At 39.0% G+C, this 18,593-nt stretch overlaps 1 protein-coding gene across 2 annotated transcripts in view; it reads right to left on the reverse strand.

Moving 5' to 3' along the window:
• STK17A (serine/threonine kinase 17a) overlaps nucleotides 1-16,697 on the reverse strand; it is a 38,341-nt gene extending 21,644 nt beyond the window's left edge. The window contains exons 1-2 of one of the 2 annotated variants that reach the window (XM_053897394.1): nucleotides 16,345-16,697; nucleotides 5,913-6,125 (exon numbers count right to left, since the gene is read on the reverse strand). In XM_053897394.1, the coding sequence (XP_053753369.1) occupies nucleotides 5,913-6,125; nucleotides 16,345-16,541 (410 nt within the window). In that variant the 5' untranslated portion in view covers nucleotides 16,542-16,697. The remainder of the gene's footprint in view (nucleotides 1-5,912; nucleotides 6,126-16,344) is intronic. The other variant, XM_019451067.2, reaches the window with a different exon arrangement.
• Nucleotides 16,698-18,593: the final 1,896 nt, after the last annotated feature.

Here is an 18,593-nt window from a genome sequence, read left to right on the forward strand (position 1 = left end):
ACAAAACAAGAAACAAAATTCATAGGTATAGAGAACAGACTGGTGGTAATCAAAGGGGAAGAGGGGAGAGAGGTGTGCAAATGGGCAAAGGGGGTCAGTTAGAAGGTGATGGATGGTACCTAGACTTTTAGTGGTGATCACTTTGTAGTGCATACAGATATCAAATTATGTTGCATACCCAAAACATGTTTTATACCAATTATATACAATTTGTAAAAAATTTCTTGTGGAAAAAAATGTGTGTGGGTGTATGTATGTATCAAAGCTATAGTAATGAAAACAGTATGGTATTGGCATAAAAACAGATCTATCAGTGGAACAGAATAGAAAGTCCAGAAATAAAACTATGCATATATGGTCAATTAATTTACTAAAAAGGAGCCAAGAATGTACAATGGGGAAAGGAGAGTTTCTTCCATAAATGGTTTTTAAAAAACTGGGTAGCTACATGCAAAAGACTGAAACTGAACACTTATCTTACATCGTACACAAAAGTCAAATCAAAACGGATTAAAGACTTGAATGTAAAACCTGAACTATAACACTCTGAGGAGAAAACAGGCAGTAAGCTTCTTTTAGCAGTTTTTTTTTTTTTTTTTTTTTTTTATAACATTTATTTATTTTTGAGACAGAGAGAGACAGAGCATGAACGGGGGAGGGGCAGAGAGAGAGGGAGACACAGAATCGGAAACAGGCTCCAGGCTCCGAGCCATCAGCCCAGAGCCCGACGCGGGGCTCGAACTCATGGACCGAGAGATCGAGAGATCGAGAGATCGTGACCTGAGCCGAAGTTGGACGCTCGACCGACTGAGCCACCCAGGCGCCCCCAGGCAGTAAGCTTCTTGACATCAGTGTTGGCAACTTTTTTGAATTTGACAACAAAAGCAAAAATAAACAAGTGGGGGCTACATCAAATGAAAAAAACTTCAGCAGAGCAAAAGAAACCATCAACAAAACGAAAAGCAACCTACGAAATGAGAGAAAATATTTGCAAATCATATTAAATGATAATGGCTTAATACCCAAAATATAAAAAGAACTCCTACAACCAATCTGACTAAAAAAGGGCTAAGAAACTAAACAGACATTTTTCCAAAGACGACATCCAAATAGGCAACAGGTACTTGAAAAGTTGCTCAACATCATTAATCATCAGGGAATTACAAATCAAAACCACAACTGGGTACCATCTCACACCTATTAAGATATATATTTTATACACTTATGTATAAAATGGAATATTATTCACCCAAATAAATATATTCCACTTATATGTGGAATCTAAAAAAGTAGAACTCCTAGAAACAGACAGAATGGTGGTTACCAGTGGGTGGGGGGAGGTGGCAGAAAAGGAGAGCTACTGGTCAAAGGGTACAAACTTCAAGTTATAAGATGAATAAATTCTGGAAATTTAACATACAGCATAGTGATAATAGTTAATACTATATTATATATACTTAATACTATATTATATACCTGAAAGTTGCTAAGGGAATAAATCTTAAATGTTCTTACCATACGTACACACAAAGGTAATTAAGTGACTTGATGCAGGTGTTAGCGAATGCTATGGTGGTAATCCTTACCCAATACATAAGTGTATCAAATCAACATACCCTACACCTCAAACTTACAAAATGTTTTAGGTCAACTGTACTTCAATAAAGCTGGAAAAAAATTTTAAAATAATGTATATAAAGCATGTAAATAATTTACATAAAGTTGGCTGACTTAGCTTAGTGCCTGGCACATGGTAAATTCTTAACACATTATGACTGTTACAATTTGTGTTCCCACAGCAACTAGCATTTCAAGTAAAACACCAACACTGCTGAAATCATTTATATTTCTCTCACTAAACCTGTAGCACCTGGAGGGAAAGGGCTATGCTGTTTTCACTTTTATACCACTTTTCACTTTTATACCTATTAGCACTAGTGCCTATGGCAGGTATTTAAGTGTATGTGAAATGCATTACTGAAATAGTGATCATAAACCTGCCTGTTTCTGTAACAACAATCTATTGATGTTTGCCATGAATTTTGATACCTCAGTATCTAAAAGTATATTTCTAAGACTTTCCCTTCAAACAAAAAGTAGAACACAAACATTTTTAGCCAAATCATACTCATTTGTGGTTATAAAAACATGATCATTGAAGCAATAGAAGCCACCAAAGGTTTCTAAGCAAGGGAATAATATCACCACATCTATGTCTTAATTATCTAGCAGCAGTCTGAGGAACATCCTAGAACTGAAGCCAGGGTGATCAGCAAAGATCTCTCTCCTGTGAGAGTCCACAGGAGAGACAATGAGAACCCAATACAGAAGAGAAATAGCAAGTACCAAGAAAAGGGGACCAGTAGGGGAAAGGCTTAAGTGTAAGACTTGGTGATTTATTATACATGAGCTTTTAAAGGAGATAAACAAAACAAGGATAGATTCAAAGTTTCTAGCCTGAGCTATGAAATAAATAGGGCTATTATCGAAATGGGGAACAAAAGAAAAACAGGCATTACCAGGGTAATGCAGGAGTGCACACATATCGATCCTGAATTGGTAATGATGTGTGGTTGGATGCAGAGATATGCAGCAGGGAGTTGGAACTTCAGAAGGTCCAAGGTTGTAGACAAAGATTTGGAAATAACTGCATGTAAAGAATAGCTGAAGCCACAAACATAGACTGTTACCATTCAGAGTAAGTGTACAGAATGAAGGTATGACAAGAACAACACTAATGAACTTGGGGGAGCACTTGTATTCATACAGAAGAAGGGTAAAAGGCTGAGAGAGAAGTTTTTTGTTTTTTGTTTTTAAAGAGGACCATGAAAACCAAAAACATCATTTCAAGAAAGTATAATAAAATATTTACAGAGAGTAGAATGAACACTAAAATGAGGAGACTGATTTTGGCAAACAGGGTTTGAGAAGAGCAGGTGCAGCAGACGAGGAGTAATGGGAGAACTGGCACATGGCAGATTCCTGGGTCAATGAAGAACAAAACAGACCAGAAGGTGAGGAAAGCTATAAATTCAGACTGCTCCTTTAAGGACTATAGATAGCAATAAAGGAAAGAGCAAGCCAGGACCATGGTTTAAAGACAGTCAGAGATGAGGAAAAGGAATCTGAGGATAGGAGAGACAGAAACACTGGAAGATGAGGGAAAAGAACCACCTTGGGAGAGGTGTTCTTTCAAGAGCACCTTGAAAGGCTTCGAGAGGTCAGTGAACTGATTAAAAAACAAAACAATGGCGCTAGAAAAGGAAGGAAGAGAATTAAAGAGCACAAGTAAAGGTTTAAGCCTTGGAGTTAAGTGGTGAAAACTTCTTTGAACAGAAGGGAAGGACTGAGAGGAGTAAAAGCAGAGGGACACTGAGGGAGTGTGTGCCATCCTTTATTTTCTCCATGAGGGGAGAAAGGACTAGGTATCTAATAGAAGATGGGAAGGAAGTGATGTAGCAAGAGTATTAAAGATTCTGATTAGCTCCTTTTGGGGCTGGGGGGTACATTAATAGAAGGGGATGAGAGATTAGGTAAAAAATCACCCAATGACAGCGAGAGCCCAGCTGAGGACTCTCACACTTGTAACGAGCAGGTCACAGACTATACAAAATCCTCCCCAGAGTGTTCAGGACACAGCACGGGCCAGGGTAAACAGGCAAAACAAGTTGCAGAGGAAGATGAAAAGGAAGAAGGAAATAATGGAAGGTGCTGATGAGAGATTAGCTAAAATAACTACTGAAGAAGAGAAGGGAATCACAGGAAAGAAAAAAGTCAGGAGGTGGCTGAAAGACTGGAAGACCTAAGAAGAGTTCAGGGTTGAAGGCTGAAGAGCAGGTTTGGTGAGAACAGGAGAGGAACAAGATCTGGTCAGAGAATAGTATTTTGCAAAGTCTCCTCTAGATCAACTTCCAATTCTGCCTTGATCCTCTCCAAAACAAACTGGAAACCAAAAACCTAGGTAGGCAGGGGATTTATGTATGAGATTCCTATACCAACATTTTTTAAAAATCATAAAACAGCTCTATTCAGATATAATTCACATATATTACATTTGTTAACCATCCACCAATTTAAATATTTTTACTATTGTAATTAAAAATACCTTGGGTGAAACACTTTTGTGCTTCTCACTGTTCACATTTAACAATTTTTTTGGAAGGGATTCATATAAGTGAAATTACTGAATTAAAATATATGAATATAATGTTCTTGAAGTACATCATCAAGAGGAAGACACCACCAAGAATTTGCTTCCTACAAACTCTTAAAGTTTTTAAAAATAATACCACACATTAACTTTTAAAATTTTTAATATTTAAAAAAAATCTATGTCAATACATTTATATCTACCTTATCTTTTTAAATCACTGCACAGTAATTCATTTTGTAATATTATCACTTATTTAACCAACTCCCTCCTATGTTAATAATTAGATTATTTTTTGTTACATTTAAAAAAAAAACTTCACTGAACATTTTCTAATATATCTTTGTACAACTGGCCTATTTTTTTGTGAAAAAATATTTAAGTGAAATTGCTGGATGAAATAGTGTTGCTGTTTTTTTTTTTTTTTAAAGCTTTTGATATATAACTCCAGCCTGTCCCCCAGATAAGTTGTACCATTAAGACAGACTCCCACCTGTAGTATAAATCAGATGGTTCAACCCATGAATATCACCTTTTCTTTATCATCTTTGCCACTCTTATAAGGGGAAATTGAAAACTTATTTTTAAATTTACATTATAAAAATTATAAGAATCAATACTTTCACGTACATATAGACCATTTATATATGTATGTCTATGTGGAGTTCTCTTCATATCTTTTAAAAAGAAAAGCAGGCTCAAAATGGTGTCACTTATACCAAGTCACCAAACTGGGGCTTAGTATCTAACCCAAGTACAGTTTCAACCTCCCCCCAGAAATGTAAGTCTCAATCGGTCAGTCAGAAAATTTCTGATCAGCATCAATAGGAGTCTCACATGGGGCCTATCCATCCCCCAAAAGAAAATGAGGTAATCCACCTAATGAGACCCTCTGCTCTTTCCACAAGGGAAGGTGATGGATCTTGCTTGAAATAACCCTTTCTTTTCTTTTGCTAATAACTTCTTGCCATACCCTCCTTCCTAGAAAACCTATCCATTTTGTACAATGCCTTGGAGCTGCCCTCCGCTTGCTAGAATCATTTAATAACATTGATTAGATCTTCAATTTTATCTGGTTGAAAAAAATTTTTAACATATCCTTTGTCCATTGTTTTTAAACTGGGAGGTTCATGTTTTTGTGTAATTTGTAAGATCTAGTTACACACAATAAAGAAATTTTAAGCATTCTGGGTGAACAGGTATGAGAAGTACTTTCCCTGAGCTTGTCTTTTCCTTTGTGTTTCTTGATGTAGTAAGGATTTTAATGTATTCAAATCTGTCAATCATTTCCTTTGGTAGGAGAAGTAGAGAGGAAAACAGGATTTCTTAGGAAGAAAAAACTGTTCATTTTCCAAAGCTGTTTCCTATACTGTCCCTCCTTACTCAAATGAAAACATGGTATGAATCAAAAAAATTGTTTCTGAAAGATTAACTCAGACTATATGAACATATAAAGGATTGTAGAATGTCTTTTAATATTACCTTGGTATCACTTACTTTCTCACGAATGCCTCTAAGAATATAAGAGAATTTTACCCTACTATCAGGAGAATTTCATTAAAGAATGAAAATGAAAAATCTAATCTACATGCATTCTTGTTAATTTGAAAAATGTCAAATTAATATGAGAAATACATGAAAAAGTTCTGGAAATTCTTCAGATTTCCAGAGCCAGGCCCCAACAAGTATCACAGATGACTAGCTTCCTATAAAGGAAGTGTGAACTATCAAATAAACTCCATTTAAGGAAAATAATACTTACTATTCCAGAACTAAAATCATTTCTGATGGAGTTTCATAGACTTCATGTAAATTAATGACCCAAGGATTATCCTGTGCTAGTTCAAGAACAGCAATCTCATGAATTATTTCCATTCGACAATCTTGGCCTTTTCTTCTTTTTCTCATGAACTTTGCTGCAAATTCTTTTCCAGAATCTTTCTTTATACATTTCCTCACCACTGCAAATTTCCCCCTAGAATTAAACAAAAACATTCACTGTTAAACTTGACAACTTTCTAGAAATGGTAATAATTTTAATAAAACTTCCAAATACTCATCAGTGGATATTCAAATTTAGATTATATTCAAACACAAAAGCAGCACTATCATTTAGGAATTTAATAGGATACATCTATCTATAATAAAATGTAACTGCAAATCTGCAAAATTCCTTCTAAACTGAGGATAACCAAATATTAAACTCAATATTTTTGCAGCTATACATAATTTAATTTGTTACACATTTATACATAAGAATGATTTAAATCTTTTAAAAAGCCACTTGACTTGTTAGAAACTAGTTATCAGAACTCCTAAAAGAATTGAATTGACTCTAATACTATAACCTTCCAAAATTAAAAAAGTTAGGGATCTCATTTATATATTTCAACTACAGCATAGCTGGAAATGTCTTGTTTTCCTATAAAGACAGATACAACACACATTATTTTGATACCTTACACTATCATTTGTTATTAAACTAATAAAGCAAGTCACAGGGGAGTTGAACTAAGCAAACTAAGGGTATGAGCTCTGAAATCAGATGTGAGCTTGAATCCCACAAATAGCTCTACAGCTCACCTGACATATAACCTTGGGCAATTTATTTAACCTTTTTAAATCTCATTTTCCTTATCTGTTAAGAGGACACACTGGAATCCAGTTCCTAGGGTTGCTGTGAGAATTCAAGTACAAACACATATCAATTGCTTAGCATGGGACTTGCCACATGGTAAGTGCTAAATAAAATATTATTAAACAAATCATTGATTTGTGATAATCACCCATAAATACCCAATCTTTATACTGGAAGGCAACTTAGAAATCACAGGGTTGTTTATTTTTTAACCTATTGCCAGATGCCAATGCCTTCTTTCAAACTGTGAAGCAGTCTCTTCCACTCCTGGGTACATTTTTTAAAAATTAATTAATTTTGAGAAACGAGAGAGCACGCTCATGAGTGGGGGAGGGGCAGAGAGAGAATCCCAAGCAGGCTCCGCACTGTCAGGGCACAGCCTGATGTGTGGCTTGAATCCAAGAACTGCGAGATCATCACCTGAGCTGAAATCAAGAGTCTGTCGCCCAACTGACTGAGCCACCCAGGAGCCTCATTAATAAGTTTTCATGACAGGCCTAAAGTGAAGGGTTGTTAAGTCTGGGTCTTTTGCTGAACAGTATAGAAAGACGTTTCTTTCCTGAATTTCAAAGACCAGTTTGTCAGGTATTGATTGCAGCTAACATGATCTGTTAACTGCCACTCCCTTTTCCAACTTTCAATCATTCTTTAACCCCATAAAGGTTTTTAAGACTTTCTCACTATTATGCCTCATCAGAACTGCTGATAAAATAAAACGTGCCAACCAAATTTGAAGCAACCTACTTCAAGTACAATTGAATCAAAGGGTTGCATGATTATTATTTTGTTAATCCAATATTGCTTTAAAAAAAAAACTTGACAGGTTTTTCATAGTTCATATTGGGCTGGTAAATAAACCACCTAGATCTTTTTCCTTTTGAAAATTTTCAAGCTGGTGTACTCATACTTTATTTAAAGGCAAGGTTTTCATTTGTTCTGTTAAATTCTAATTTCTAGGTTCAGCCCCAGCATTTGACACTACTGATGTAATTTTGAGTACTAATTCTTCCTAGCTAGTATTAACCAGAAACATGTTTTTCATGCCCTCTGTATTTTTGCAACCACCACAAATAAAAATGTTAAATGATACATCCTTAGGCATAGACCTCTCTAGCTGTTCAAATAAGTAACAATCTACCTAACAGCACCCTTGTTCAGATCAAAGTTTTTTGTTCACAAAAATGTGAAAGATTTCTACAGATGCTTGGAGGGATTAAATCATAAACATATTCATCACAGACTAATGCCTCCTTTTATTTTATCCTACAAAATCATTAAACTAACATTTCCATCAAATTTTAAGTGTTTATTTTGAGAGAGTGTGCACTTGAGTGCAGGCGTGGGGGAGGGGCAGAAAGAGAGGGAGAGAGCCCAAGCCCAAATCAGTGCTGTCAGGGCAGAGCCCAACCTGAGGCTCCCATCTCATCATGAGATCATGACCTGAGCTGAAATCAAAAGTTGGACACTTAACCGACTGAGCCACCTGAGCACCCCTCCACCAGATTTTAAAAGGTTCCTAATGACCTTTGGGTTCTTTTGAGAAAAAAAATCATTAATAACATGACTTCTTTTAATAGCTGTGAGAAGTTTTAAAAAGAAGAGAAAAAAGAGAAAGGTTCATTTGTAGAAAACTGACCAACATATATAACTGATAGCAAGCATATGCCTGGTATATCAGAAATAACTCGGTTGAACTTGCCTTCAAAATATTCCCACATCAAACATACCAATGTTTACTGTTACACACTTAAAATTCCAGGCAATACAGTACTCTGCAGTTAAGTAAAACACTACTTAATATCTGGCCAGAATGTGTATTTTTTTAATGTATATTTTTGAGAGAGAGAGAGCGCGAGCGAGCACGCACGCGCTTACAAGCACGGGGAAGGGGCAGAGAGTGACAGAGACACAGAATCTGAAGCAGGCTCCAGGCTGTCCGCACAGAGACAGACGCGGGGCTCGTACCCAGGAACCATGAGATGATGACCTGAGCCGTAGTCGGACCCTTAACCGACTGAGCCACTAGGAGCCCTGAGAATATGTATTTTTGAATAGATAGGGAGACTAATGACCCAACAGAGAAAAGGATCCACACACATCACTAAACTGCAAACTCTGGAAGCCCTTCTTACAGAAGAGCTATTGCTAAATTCAGGGACCAGAGGCAAATAGAGGGAAGAAACCCAGATGTATTCGACATCTGGGGCCATGCAACTGTTTCTTAGGGTCACCAGCACAGGTCCCAGAGCTCTCTTCCTACACCAGTGACTACTCTTGACATCATCTTAGTTTCTGTGGAAGCAATCCTCACAGTTTTAGTTTTATTCTTCCCACTGTGTCATGCACTATATTGCGAGTCAGCAAACTTCTTTTAAGGGCCAGACAGAAAATTTTCTTTTGCTGGTTTATGTTGCCACTGTTCAAGTCTGCTATTATAAAATGAAAGCAGACATAGACAAAAGGTAAATTAATGGGTGGATCTGGGTTTAAAAAACAAAAAACAAAAACTTTAGGGATACTGAAATGTGAATTTCACATAATTTCCAGGTCATGAAATATCACTCTTCTGATTTTGAACCATTTAAAAAATGTAAAAATCATTCTATATAGCTTGTGAGCCTCACAAAAATAGGTGGCCAGCAGTAGTTTGCCAATCCCTGCATTATTCCACACTGAAGAAACTCGTCCATCATTCTGATACGGAAACTGAGAGTAAGACAGCAGATCATGAAAGTTTTGATGAAACTTGTCTTGCCTTCATTTCTAAATGACTGGTGCAATGAGTAGGGAACTCTTAAAACTACTCAAGGAGGAGTCCAAAGGAGATCAAGACATTTCTGGACCTATTCTTTGTGTAGAGCAACACAGTACACAGGAATGTGAGATTCGGCATTCAAGGTAAGGAGTCCTAGTGAACACATTAAGAATTACATTATCACAGCACACCCCACAAGGATTCTAATATGTATGTTTTACCACAGCTTCATGGTAAAAATTGTGATTGTACCTAATCCTTTAATTTTAGGTTACTGAGACAAAGGCATAAAAATAAATGTTTCTCTGACACTAAGAGCCAGTTATATACAGATTTGAGGTAGATGAGATTCAAAGGACATAAGATGTTTGTTGCTCATCTACTTTATCTATTTAGCCAAAATTCTTCCTGGACTACATAGTTTTTACAATTTCCTGAGCTCTTCATCTATTTCACAAATATCTATGGTTCACTATTACATACTGAGAACCCAGGTTTTCATTAAACAGTTTTGGGGGGAATAAAAAAAAAATCAACATATTTCAGAATTACTTAATGATAATGTATTGCAGAGTGGTGGTAAAGGAAAGATACATCAACAATTATTACAAGAGAAAGTGACATCTGAGTTAGACACCAGTCTAAGCTTCCTAAGAACAAGGATTAGGTTTTAGTTAACTTTGCATTGCCAGTGCCTAAGTGGTAAAGCTTAGGAAGGCATGGTGAGCATCTTTAAGTATGTATGACATGCTAAGGAGTTTGAGTTTTCTCATGGTAAAAATGAGTACATTAGAATTTTTAAAATAATTGTTTTTAAAAGATAATTCTGATAGTGCTGTGAAGAGTGTATTGCAAAATGTTAACAAGAAATCAGGGAAACCAATAAAATAATTCAAGGCAGTGGGACTCAACTAAAACAGCAGCAGTAGAGGCTAGGAAAAGACAATGCATTTAAAAGAAGGTCAAGGCTCATTAGCACCCCTGGAATTGCAGGCAGAGATGAGGGGAAAAGAGAAAAGTAGAAGCAGAGGACAACCTGTAGATTTTTACCTGAATACTGGATAAATGTGGTACCATCAACTGAGACTGATTATAAGAATGGTAACAGGTTTGGATAAGGGGATAATGTCTTAGGTTTTGGATGGGAGAAGTTTTATTTACTGGATAGATTCCAAATATAAGTTCCAGTGCTGTCTTATAGACAAAGGTGAACAAATAATAGAATACATAAGGTTTAGTCAAAGATCAAAAACTGGAGATGCTAATTCAAGTGGTATATAGAGGAAGCAAAATAAAAGTGATCTCTGAGGTTCTGGATTGGTTCTAGATTACAATAAAGTGCTTTGTTTATATCTGTATTATATTATTTAAGTTGGTCTGACATAGTACAATTTGTTCACTACGCCTGTCTCCCTAGCTAAACTGAGTTCCCTAGCGAGACCTCCCTTATCATTCATCTTTGTATCGCCATAGTGCCCTGCACATGGCAGGTACTCAAACAGGATATCAGCATGCTGAATATACACAACTGTTCTTGTTATTTTATTAAATAAAAGTTCTAAGGCAACTTAATCTCATAAAGTTTAATATCTTAACCACATTAGACTACTTGCTATTCCCTTTTATTGACTTTTTCTGCCACTGTGCTTATTTATTTTATTGCCAAAGGCGAGAGGAATATCTTTCATCACTACTACTGAAATTCCATCCATTCTTTAAGGCTCAGCTCAAATGTTATTTTCCCCGTAATATTTTCCCATGTGGCATGTCACCTTGCTGATAAAGGGAGTAGTGATTGATTTGTTACATTTGAGAATAATTTCCAGAGCCTAGTAAAGTGCCTTATGTGCTTAACATATAACATTTACTTAATAGCACTGGAGTAATACCTTAAATGTAAAGAAGTCCCATTCAAGGAAGACCTAGAATATATTCTACCTGTCTTCTTTACCTCGGAAAGGGAAACAACAAAACCCAAAATATCTGTTGACTCTAAGTATAAAAATTCATTGAGTCCATCAGACCAGATATCACCATGAGTAAAAAGAACTGGCAGGGCTTTGAAAGTCAGACTTTTAAATTCTGGCTAATAAATGTGTATGTAATCTGAGGCAATTTACTCAACATTTCTGAGCCTTAATTTAACCTCATCTGTAAAATGAGGTTGATGACACTTACCTTGCAAGACAGTAAAGACTAAACAAAATTACATCTCTATAGTGTGCAGCATTCAGAAAATGATCAGTAATCAGTAGCTACTTTTATTGTTTGGGGCACTAAACTCAGTTCTATGATAATGATAGTAATTTGTAAAAAAGAATCCTAGAACAGAGGAGTTTTGAAGGTGGTCTAATTTGAACTCTCTACTTGATGCAAAAGTTCCCTCAATAAATCTAGTTCCTTCTTTACCTGAATAGGTGAATCAATGACAATACCTACTTAGCTTTCTAACACACTTGGCTTAATAATCCGACTGTATAAAATTTTGTTACTTATGGCTTTGTAAAAAGGCTGAAATTCATTAAATCTTTAAGTTTATGCATTTTAAATTACGATTTTAACTTCATAAGCCTGAACTTTTTAAAATTAAGATAGGTGACTTAATGAATTCTGCCTTAGAACACAAGCCATACTTCCTAAGTAATTCCCGTTGCTGAACCACATACATAGCCAATTTTTTAAATCCATCCAAAAATATCAGATTACACACAACTATTGGTAAATATTCTTCAAACTAATACCTAGTAGCCAGGAAATCTTAAATAAGAATATCCATCCTAAACCAAGGCAATTTCTACATGGATATTATTTAATAAGGGTCTTAATTTCTAAAGAAATTATGACTTACAATTTATGACACATGCTTAAGTAGCTGTAACATACAAAAACCTGAAGCCATTACCTACAGCCATGAATCCAGGTAAAGAACACACAGCTCTTGAAATACACCTGCCCCTGCATCTGCTTCAGCTTGAACATTCTCTTATTCTCTGATAAAAATCCTTCCTTGTTCTTGTTACTCTCAACTGCTTTGAGGAGAAAGCTACAACATCCCTACCCACCATAAGGCCCAAATGAAGAGGGAACTATAAATGAGGAGGGTGGTCTAATTTGAACAAACACAGGGTTTGTCCCAACGTGGAACTCATAAAAACTCTGGGAAATTGCTTTAGCTACAAGATAGACCTCAGATTATTCTCTGAGAAACATCCATGACTTCTACAATGGCAGGGATTTCAGAGTCCCAGCTAAGCGGTCTATCATAAGAATCAATTTCTGTCTTGGTTTTCTCATAGAAAATGGGATTTACCAAACATGCATGTGATGAGAATTAAATAAGATAATGCATGTGAAAGCACTTGTGTAACTGTACATTTATGTAGTACTCATTCAGCAGAGAATTCATCTCTTTTGTCCCAAAGGGAAATTCAACTGTCAGTATATAATATAAAGAACAAAATATATTCTTTTGGCTTTAAAAATCCTTTTTTAAAGATAAAATTTATGAATACATCAAAAAATGTTAAAGTTGAGGATTAGATAATAAGATCACATGCAAAGCAAATCAGTCAATGTGAAATTACTATAATTTTAAATTTCTAGAAACCTCTTTTTGTTTCTGTACTGTCAAACTCAAGGCAAATCAACATTATGAAAATATTCTCAGAACTGAAGGTCACGTCTCCCACATCTATAATCATTAATGTGCACTGGCACATATCCTGCCTCAAGGAAAGGCAACAAGCTTTATGAATAACAAGTCAAGCTTTTAGCAACAAAAGAAAATTTTACATCATATATTTACCCACATTTAGGTTGCTATGGACTCTGTTGGAGACATGAAAGAATGTGACATTTCATAAAATAATCAACATCACATCCTGTCATTAGATGGATATAGAACGAATATTGACCATTTCAAAAATCCTCTTCAACCATTTCACTGAAAGCTTTAATTTTCTGTAAGATAATGGTAACTCCTGAAAGAACTCAATTTCTTTGTTTGAACAGTTGGCTTTTCACTCTTCAACATTTTTGACTAAATGAAAGACCACAGAATATAATGTCCTAGGAAAACCTTAAGATCTATTCGTCATTAAAATGTAACAAAGGTAACTTTGTAAGTTCTATATCAGAAGGAGAGGAGTTATATCAGAAATGCAACCACAGTTTATAGTTGGAAAAAGAGACAACTTCATTACTACTGAAAGGTTTATGAATAAACACTCAATTATGTCAGAACCATAATATACAGGCAGAATTTGCAAACTTGGAACAAAGATTGTTTATGACACAAAACGGAACTCTTGCTTCCTGAGAGTTCCAAACAGTTCCTCTACCTTTTGCAATGAGATTTCATCACTTTTGCCATAGAGAGAAGCATGAAGTTGTGCAGGTTTTCTTGTTTTGGCTTTCTGGTTACATTAAAAATAATGTACATTTATTGTTACACAATGAGTTATATTTATTGAGTCCTCCTCCTAAGGCAGGCACAGACTTAGTGCTATAAACACGTGTTCTATTTAATTCTCCGCACAACTCTAAGTCAATAAATGGTTAGGTAACTCACTCAAGTGTACATAACTGGTAAGTAAAAAGCTAAGATTCAACCACAGACCGCCAGACTCCAAAGCCCATGTTCTTCACCACTGCATTAAACTTCCCTGTGATCAAAAAAACAAAAACAAAAAACAAAAAAGAAGAGGAGGAGGAGGAAGAGGAGGAACCAAAAAGAAACAAATAATTTTGTTTTTCAATTTTAGATTTTTTTTTATATTAAGTATCTAACTGCATTATTCTGCTGCTTCAGGAATTATTACTTGCATAAAGAAATTTACATAAGCAAATATGTATAGAAGATAAACACCTATAGGCAAGTGAATTGCATAATGCAGATAAAAACAAGAGTTGAAAGGAACATTCCTAGAGGAATCAGTAGCAACACCTGGTAGGGCACACATCAATTTTTTCAGATTAAATCATTCATTTTAAACTCTACAAGACAGTGCTTGCCACCTGAAGATCTTTCAGTTTTGTAATACCAGTTTTCCTTTTGTGGAATGAAGCCAGACAAGCAAATAATAATGGAAAGTCTTAGTTTTCTTTCTCCAAGAGATCAGGGCTACTTCAGAATGTCCGGAATTCTGATGAATTAGAATACCTAGCTGAGTAGGTCCCTAGGTCTTCCCTGTCATATTTAAAGTGTGCACAGATCCAGTTCATCAGTGCCTGCCACAGTCAAGCATTACCTCTTGTTCTGAGGGATGTTTTTCCTTTTGTTAACATTTGGAATAAGTATGACATTTTAAAATGGTAGGATCCCCTCCAAAAACAAACAAACAAACAAAAAAACTTTAAAACAAAACCCAACCAACCAAACAACAACAAAAAAGCTTTTTTTTTTTTATTTTTTTAATGTTTATTTATTTATTTTGAGAGAGAGAGACAGAGCATGAGCAGGGAAGGAGCAGAGAGAGACACAGAATCCGAAACAGGATCCAGGCTCCGAGCTGTCAGCACAGAGCCCGACGCGGGGCTTGAACTCAAAAACCGTTGAGATCATGACCTGAGCCGACGCGGGACGCTCAACCGACTGAGCCCCACAGGCGCCCCACAGAAAAGCTACTTCTAAACGCTACCTTAACATTTGTAAGGTAGCACATTTTCGATATTGTTTGTAACCAATGTTGCAAGACTCTCCTTTTCCAAGACTCCAGAGGAAGGCTGTCACAATTGTCAGGCCCTTTCCCCATCGCAACATGGTGTTATTTTGCAACAACAACCACCATTTCTTGAAGGCTGTGTGCCAGGACCTGCAGCACGTGCTTTACAGGCATCTGCACAACACCCCCCACGAGACAGGTACCGTCATTATAGGATTTTATGGGTGAAAAACAGGAGGCTGGGGAGTCTAAGTCACCCGCTCAAAGGCACACATGACAAGCAGGCCGGGACTTAAGCTCAGGTCGGACTCCAAAGCCGACGCTCTCGACAACTTCTCCAAAGTGTTCGAAAGCAAAAAGGAAGTCAGTCCTCAGGCCCCGATCACTGGATCATCCCTCTTCACACAAAAAGTGAAGTATCTAAACAGGCTTCGCCGTTTACCATTTTAAAAGACCGAATCAAGAGCGGCGTGGGGAGGAGAAGGCTGGGGCCAGCTCCCAGCAGAGTAGAAAGAGCGAGGCAAGGGACAGGCGCCTGTGAACTTAACAGCCACAAGGACCTGAATATTCTAGAAGTAAAACAGCACAAAGCCAAGGCACCGAAACTGAAGTCCGCCGAAGGCTGAGAGGTTCACACAGCACTGACTCAGAGGAAGCTGTCACGTCTGGAGCGATCCGTTCTTACAGCCACACAAGGAGACGGAGAACACGCACGAGTCGGAGGGCAAAGCCAAAGCCGCCTGCACAGCTCCGGGTCCGCTTGAGCCTCGCTGGCTCCGGGAAAAGGCGGCGGCGCGGCTCACACGCCACCCCCCCCCCCCCCTCGCGCTCCGCCGCCTCGAAAACACCTCAGATGCCGAGAGGGCCGGGAGCGGAGGCAGGGGGGACGTCTCGGCGGCCCGCCGTTGGAGACTTTCTCACACCCGCTACCAAGTGAAAGCCGCACGGTCGCAGGAGCGCCGCGCCGGCGTCGGGAACCAGCGGAGGGCTGGCTGGTGCCACTCGACCGCCCCGATATCGCCGCCCGCACCCAAGTTTGTGCCATGTCACAGAGCACGCTATCGGCCCCGGCGCCGCCAAGCCACCGCGCCCGCCGGCCTCGGCACTTATCGGCCCGCCCGGCCCCCGCCCTCCTCACCTGCCCAGCTCTCGGCCCGGGCTGAGGCTGTAGCCGTCCTGGAAGGGCTCGGTGCGCACGGCGGTGCGGATCTCCGTCAGCAGCCCGCGGGCCTGGGGTGGGGGCGGCGGCCGGCGCGGCGCGCCCAGACTCCGGCCCGCCCCTGAGGCGGCTGCCGAGGGGGAGCCGCGGCTGCCCGGCTTCTCCAAGGGGATCATGGTGCGCAGGCACGCTTCCTTTCCGGCCGCCCCGCTCGCTCTCAGGTGCCGGGCGGGTAACGGTCCCACCTGCAGCTCCCTCGCGCCGGCCCGAAAGACCTCCCGGAACCCGCTCTCCTCCTCTGCGCGCTTAAACTACTGCCGGCAGACTCCCGGTGCCCCGCCCCATGCCCCGCCCCGCCAGACTCCCGGGTGCCCCGCCCCATGCCCCGCCCCGCCAGACTCCCGGGTGCCCCGCCCCATGTCCCGCCCCGCCCCCTGGCCCTACCCCTCCCCGTCCCCTCTTGGAGCTCGCCGGCCTTCTAGAGCGCCGGATACCTCACGCGCGCCCTCTGCAGCCGAGAAGGAGAAGGTGCAGCCTGGGGGCCGTCCTGGCCTCGGGGAGAAGAGAAACAGCACCACCCTTCTGTCCTGGCGGGGGAGTTGGGGGGGGTGGGGTACCCACTGCCTCAGCCAATTAACACACCTGTTGAGAACCCGAGTGTTCCAAAACCCGATCCCTCCTCAGTGAAAGGCATATGAGTTGCCAGCTGGAGCTTTACTTTGGGCGGGTGAGGAATGGTGATGAGACTCTGATCTCAGCTGCTGTACAGCACGTGGGAGTTGGCCAGGGCACCTGGTTCCTTCATACCATTAGGAGGAAATCTGGAAGCAGGAGTTGGGATAAATATTATTAAGCCCTCACACTAGCCCTATGCAACAGACACTGAAACTGTCTGTAGTCTACTCGGTTTTTAACATGGTGTTCTCATCTGGTCTTTTAAAAAAATGTTAGCTCGGGTTTTTTAAAAATGTTTATTTATTTTTGAGAGAGAGAGACAAAGTGTGAGCAGGGGAGGGGCAGAGAAAGAGGGAGACAAAGAATCTGAAGCAGGCTCCAGGCTCTGAGCTGTCAGTACAGAGCCCTACCTAGGGCTGGAACTCCGGAACCGTGAGATCATGACCTGAGCCTAAGTGAGATGTTTAACCCACTGAGCCACTCAGGTGCCCCTAAAAGGAATGCCTTAATAAGGTGTATCTCTCAAAAACGTACAGAAGCATTGCTATTGACAATGATACTTGCCACTCCTATTCACTCCTAGTCACTCCTACTCAGCGTTGCAGTAGAGAAGGGAAGCAGTGTCATAAGACTAAAATGGTGTTAATATTAGAAAAGAAGAGTTAAAAAGGTCAAGAAGGAAAAGACAAAGTCATTAAATATAGACAATTCAATTACACTTCTAAAATATCCAAAAGAATTGACTGAAAAATATTAAAATTAAAAAAAGAAGGGTGATTAGATATAATAAAATAAAAATAAATCAACAGCTCTTTTACCTCAAAACAATATGAGGCATGCAGGATAGTGAGGATACTATCCCATTTGCAATAGAATTAAAAAAAAGCATGCAGAAACAACCCTAATAAAAATGCACAAAGCTTACATTTTATTTTATAATTATATAGAATATAATTATTCTAGAAGACATAAAAAAAGACAAATAGAGATACATAATCTGTTCTTAAAGAGATTGGATCCTGTAATTTTTTGTAAATCAATCAATACATTTAACAAAGTTTAATAACCCAACAAGATTTCTTTTGGAACTTGTTAAGGCTATCCAAAAGTTATTATAAAGAATGTTCAAATAAGAATAGCAAGGAAATTTTTAGAAAAGAAAGTTTGTAAGAAGAGAATTATCCTAACAGATACTAAAATGTAGTATGAGATAAGACAGCTCAACATAATAGAGCACAGTGTGCAGTTTTGAGATACTTTTTTAAAAAATTTTTAACGTTTATTTATTATTGAGAGACTGAGAGACTCAAGGCATGAGCGGGGGAGGGGTGGGGGGAGGAGTGGAGAGAGGGAGGGAGACACAGAATCTGAAGCAGGCTCCAGGCTCTGAGCTGTCAGCGCGGAGCCCGACATGGGGCTTGAACCCATGAACTGTGAGATCATGACCTGAGCTGAAGTTGGTTGCCCAACCAACTGAGCCACCCAGGCACCTCAGAGATGGAGACTCTTAACGGAAAACAAATGATGGTTACCAGAGGGGAGAAGGGTAGGGG

Source organism: Panthera pardus, unplaced genomic scaffold (genome assembly GCF_024362965.1).
Source record: "Panthera pardus isolate Hobbes unplaced genomic scaffold, ASM2436296v1 HiC_scaffold_8, whole genome shotgun sequence".
Classification (NCBI taxonomy): Eukaryota; Metazoa; Chordata; class Mammalia; order Carnivora; family Felidae; genus Panthera; species Panthera pardus.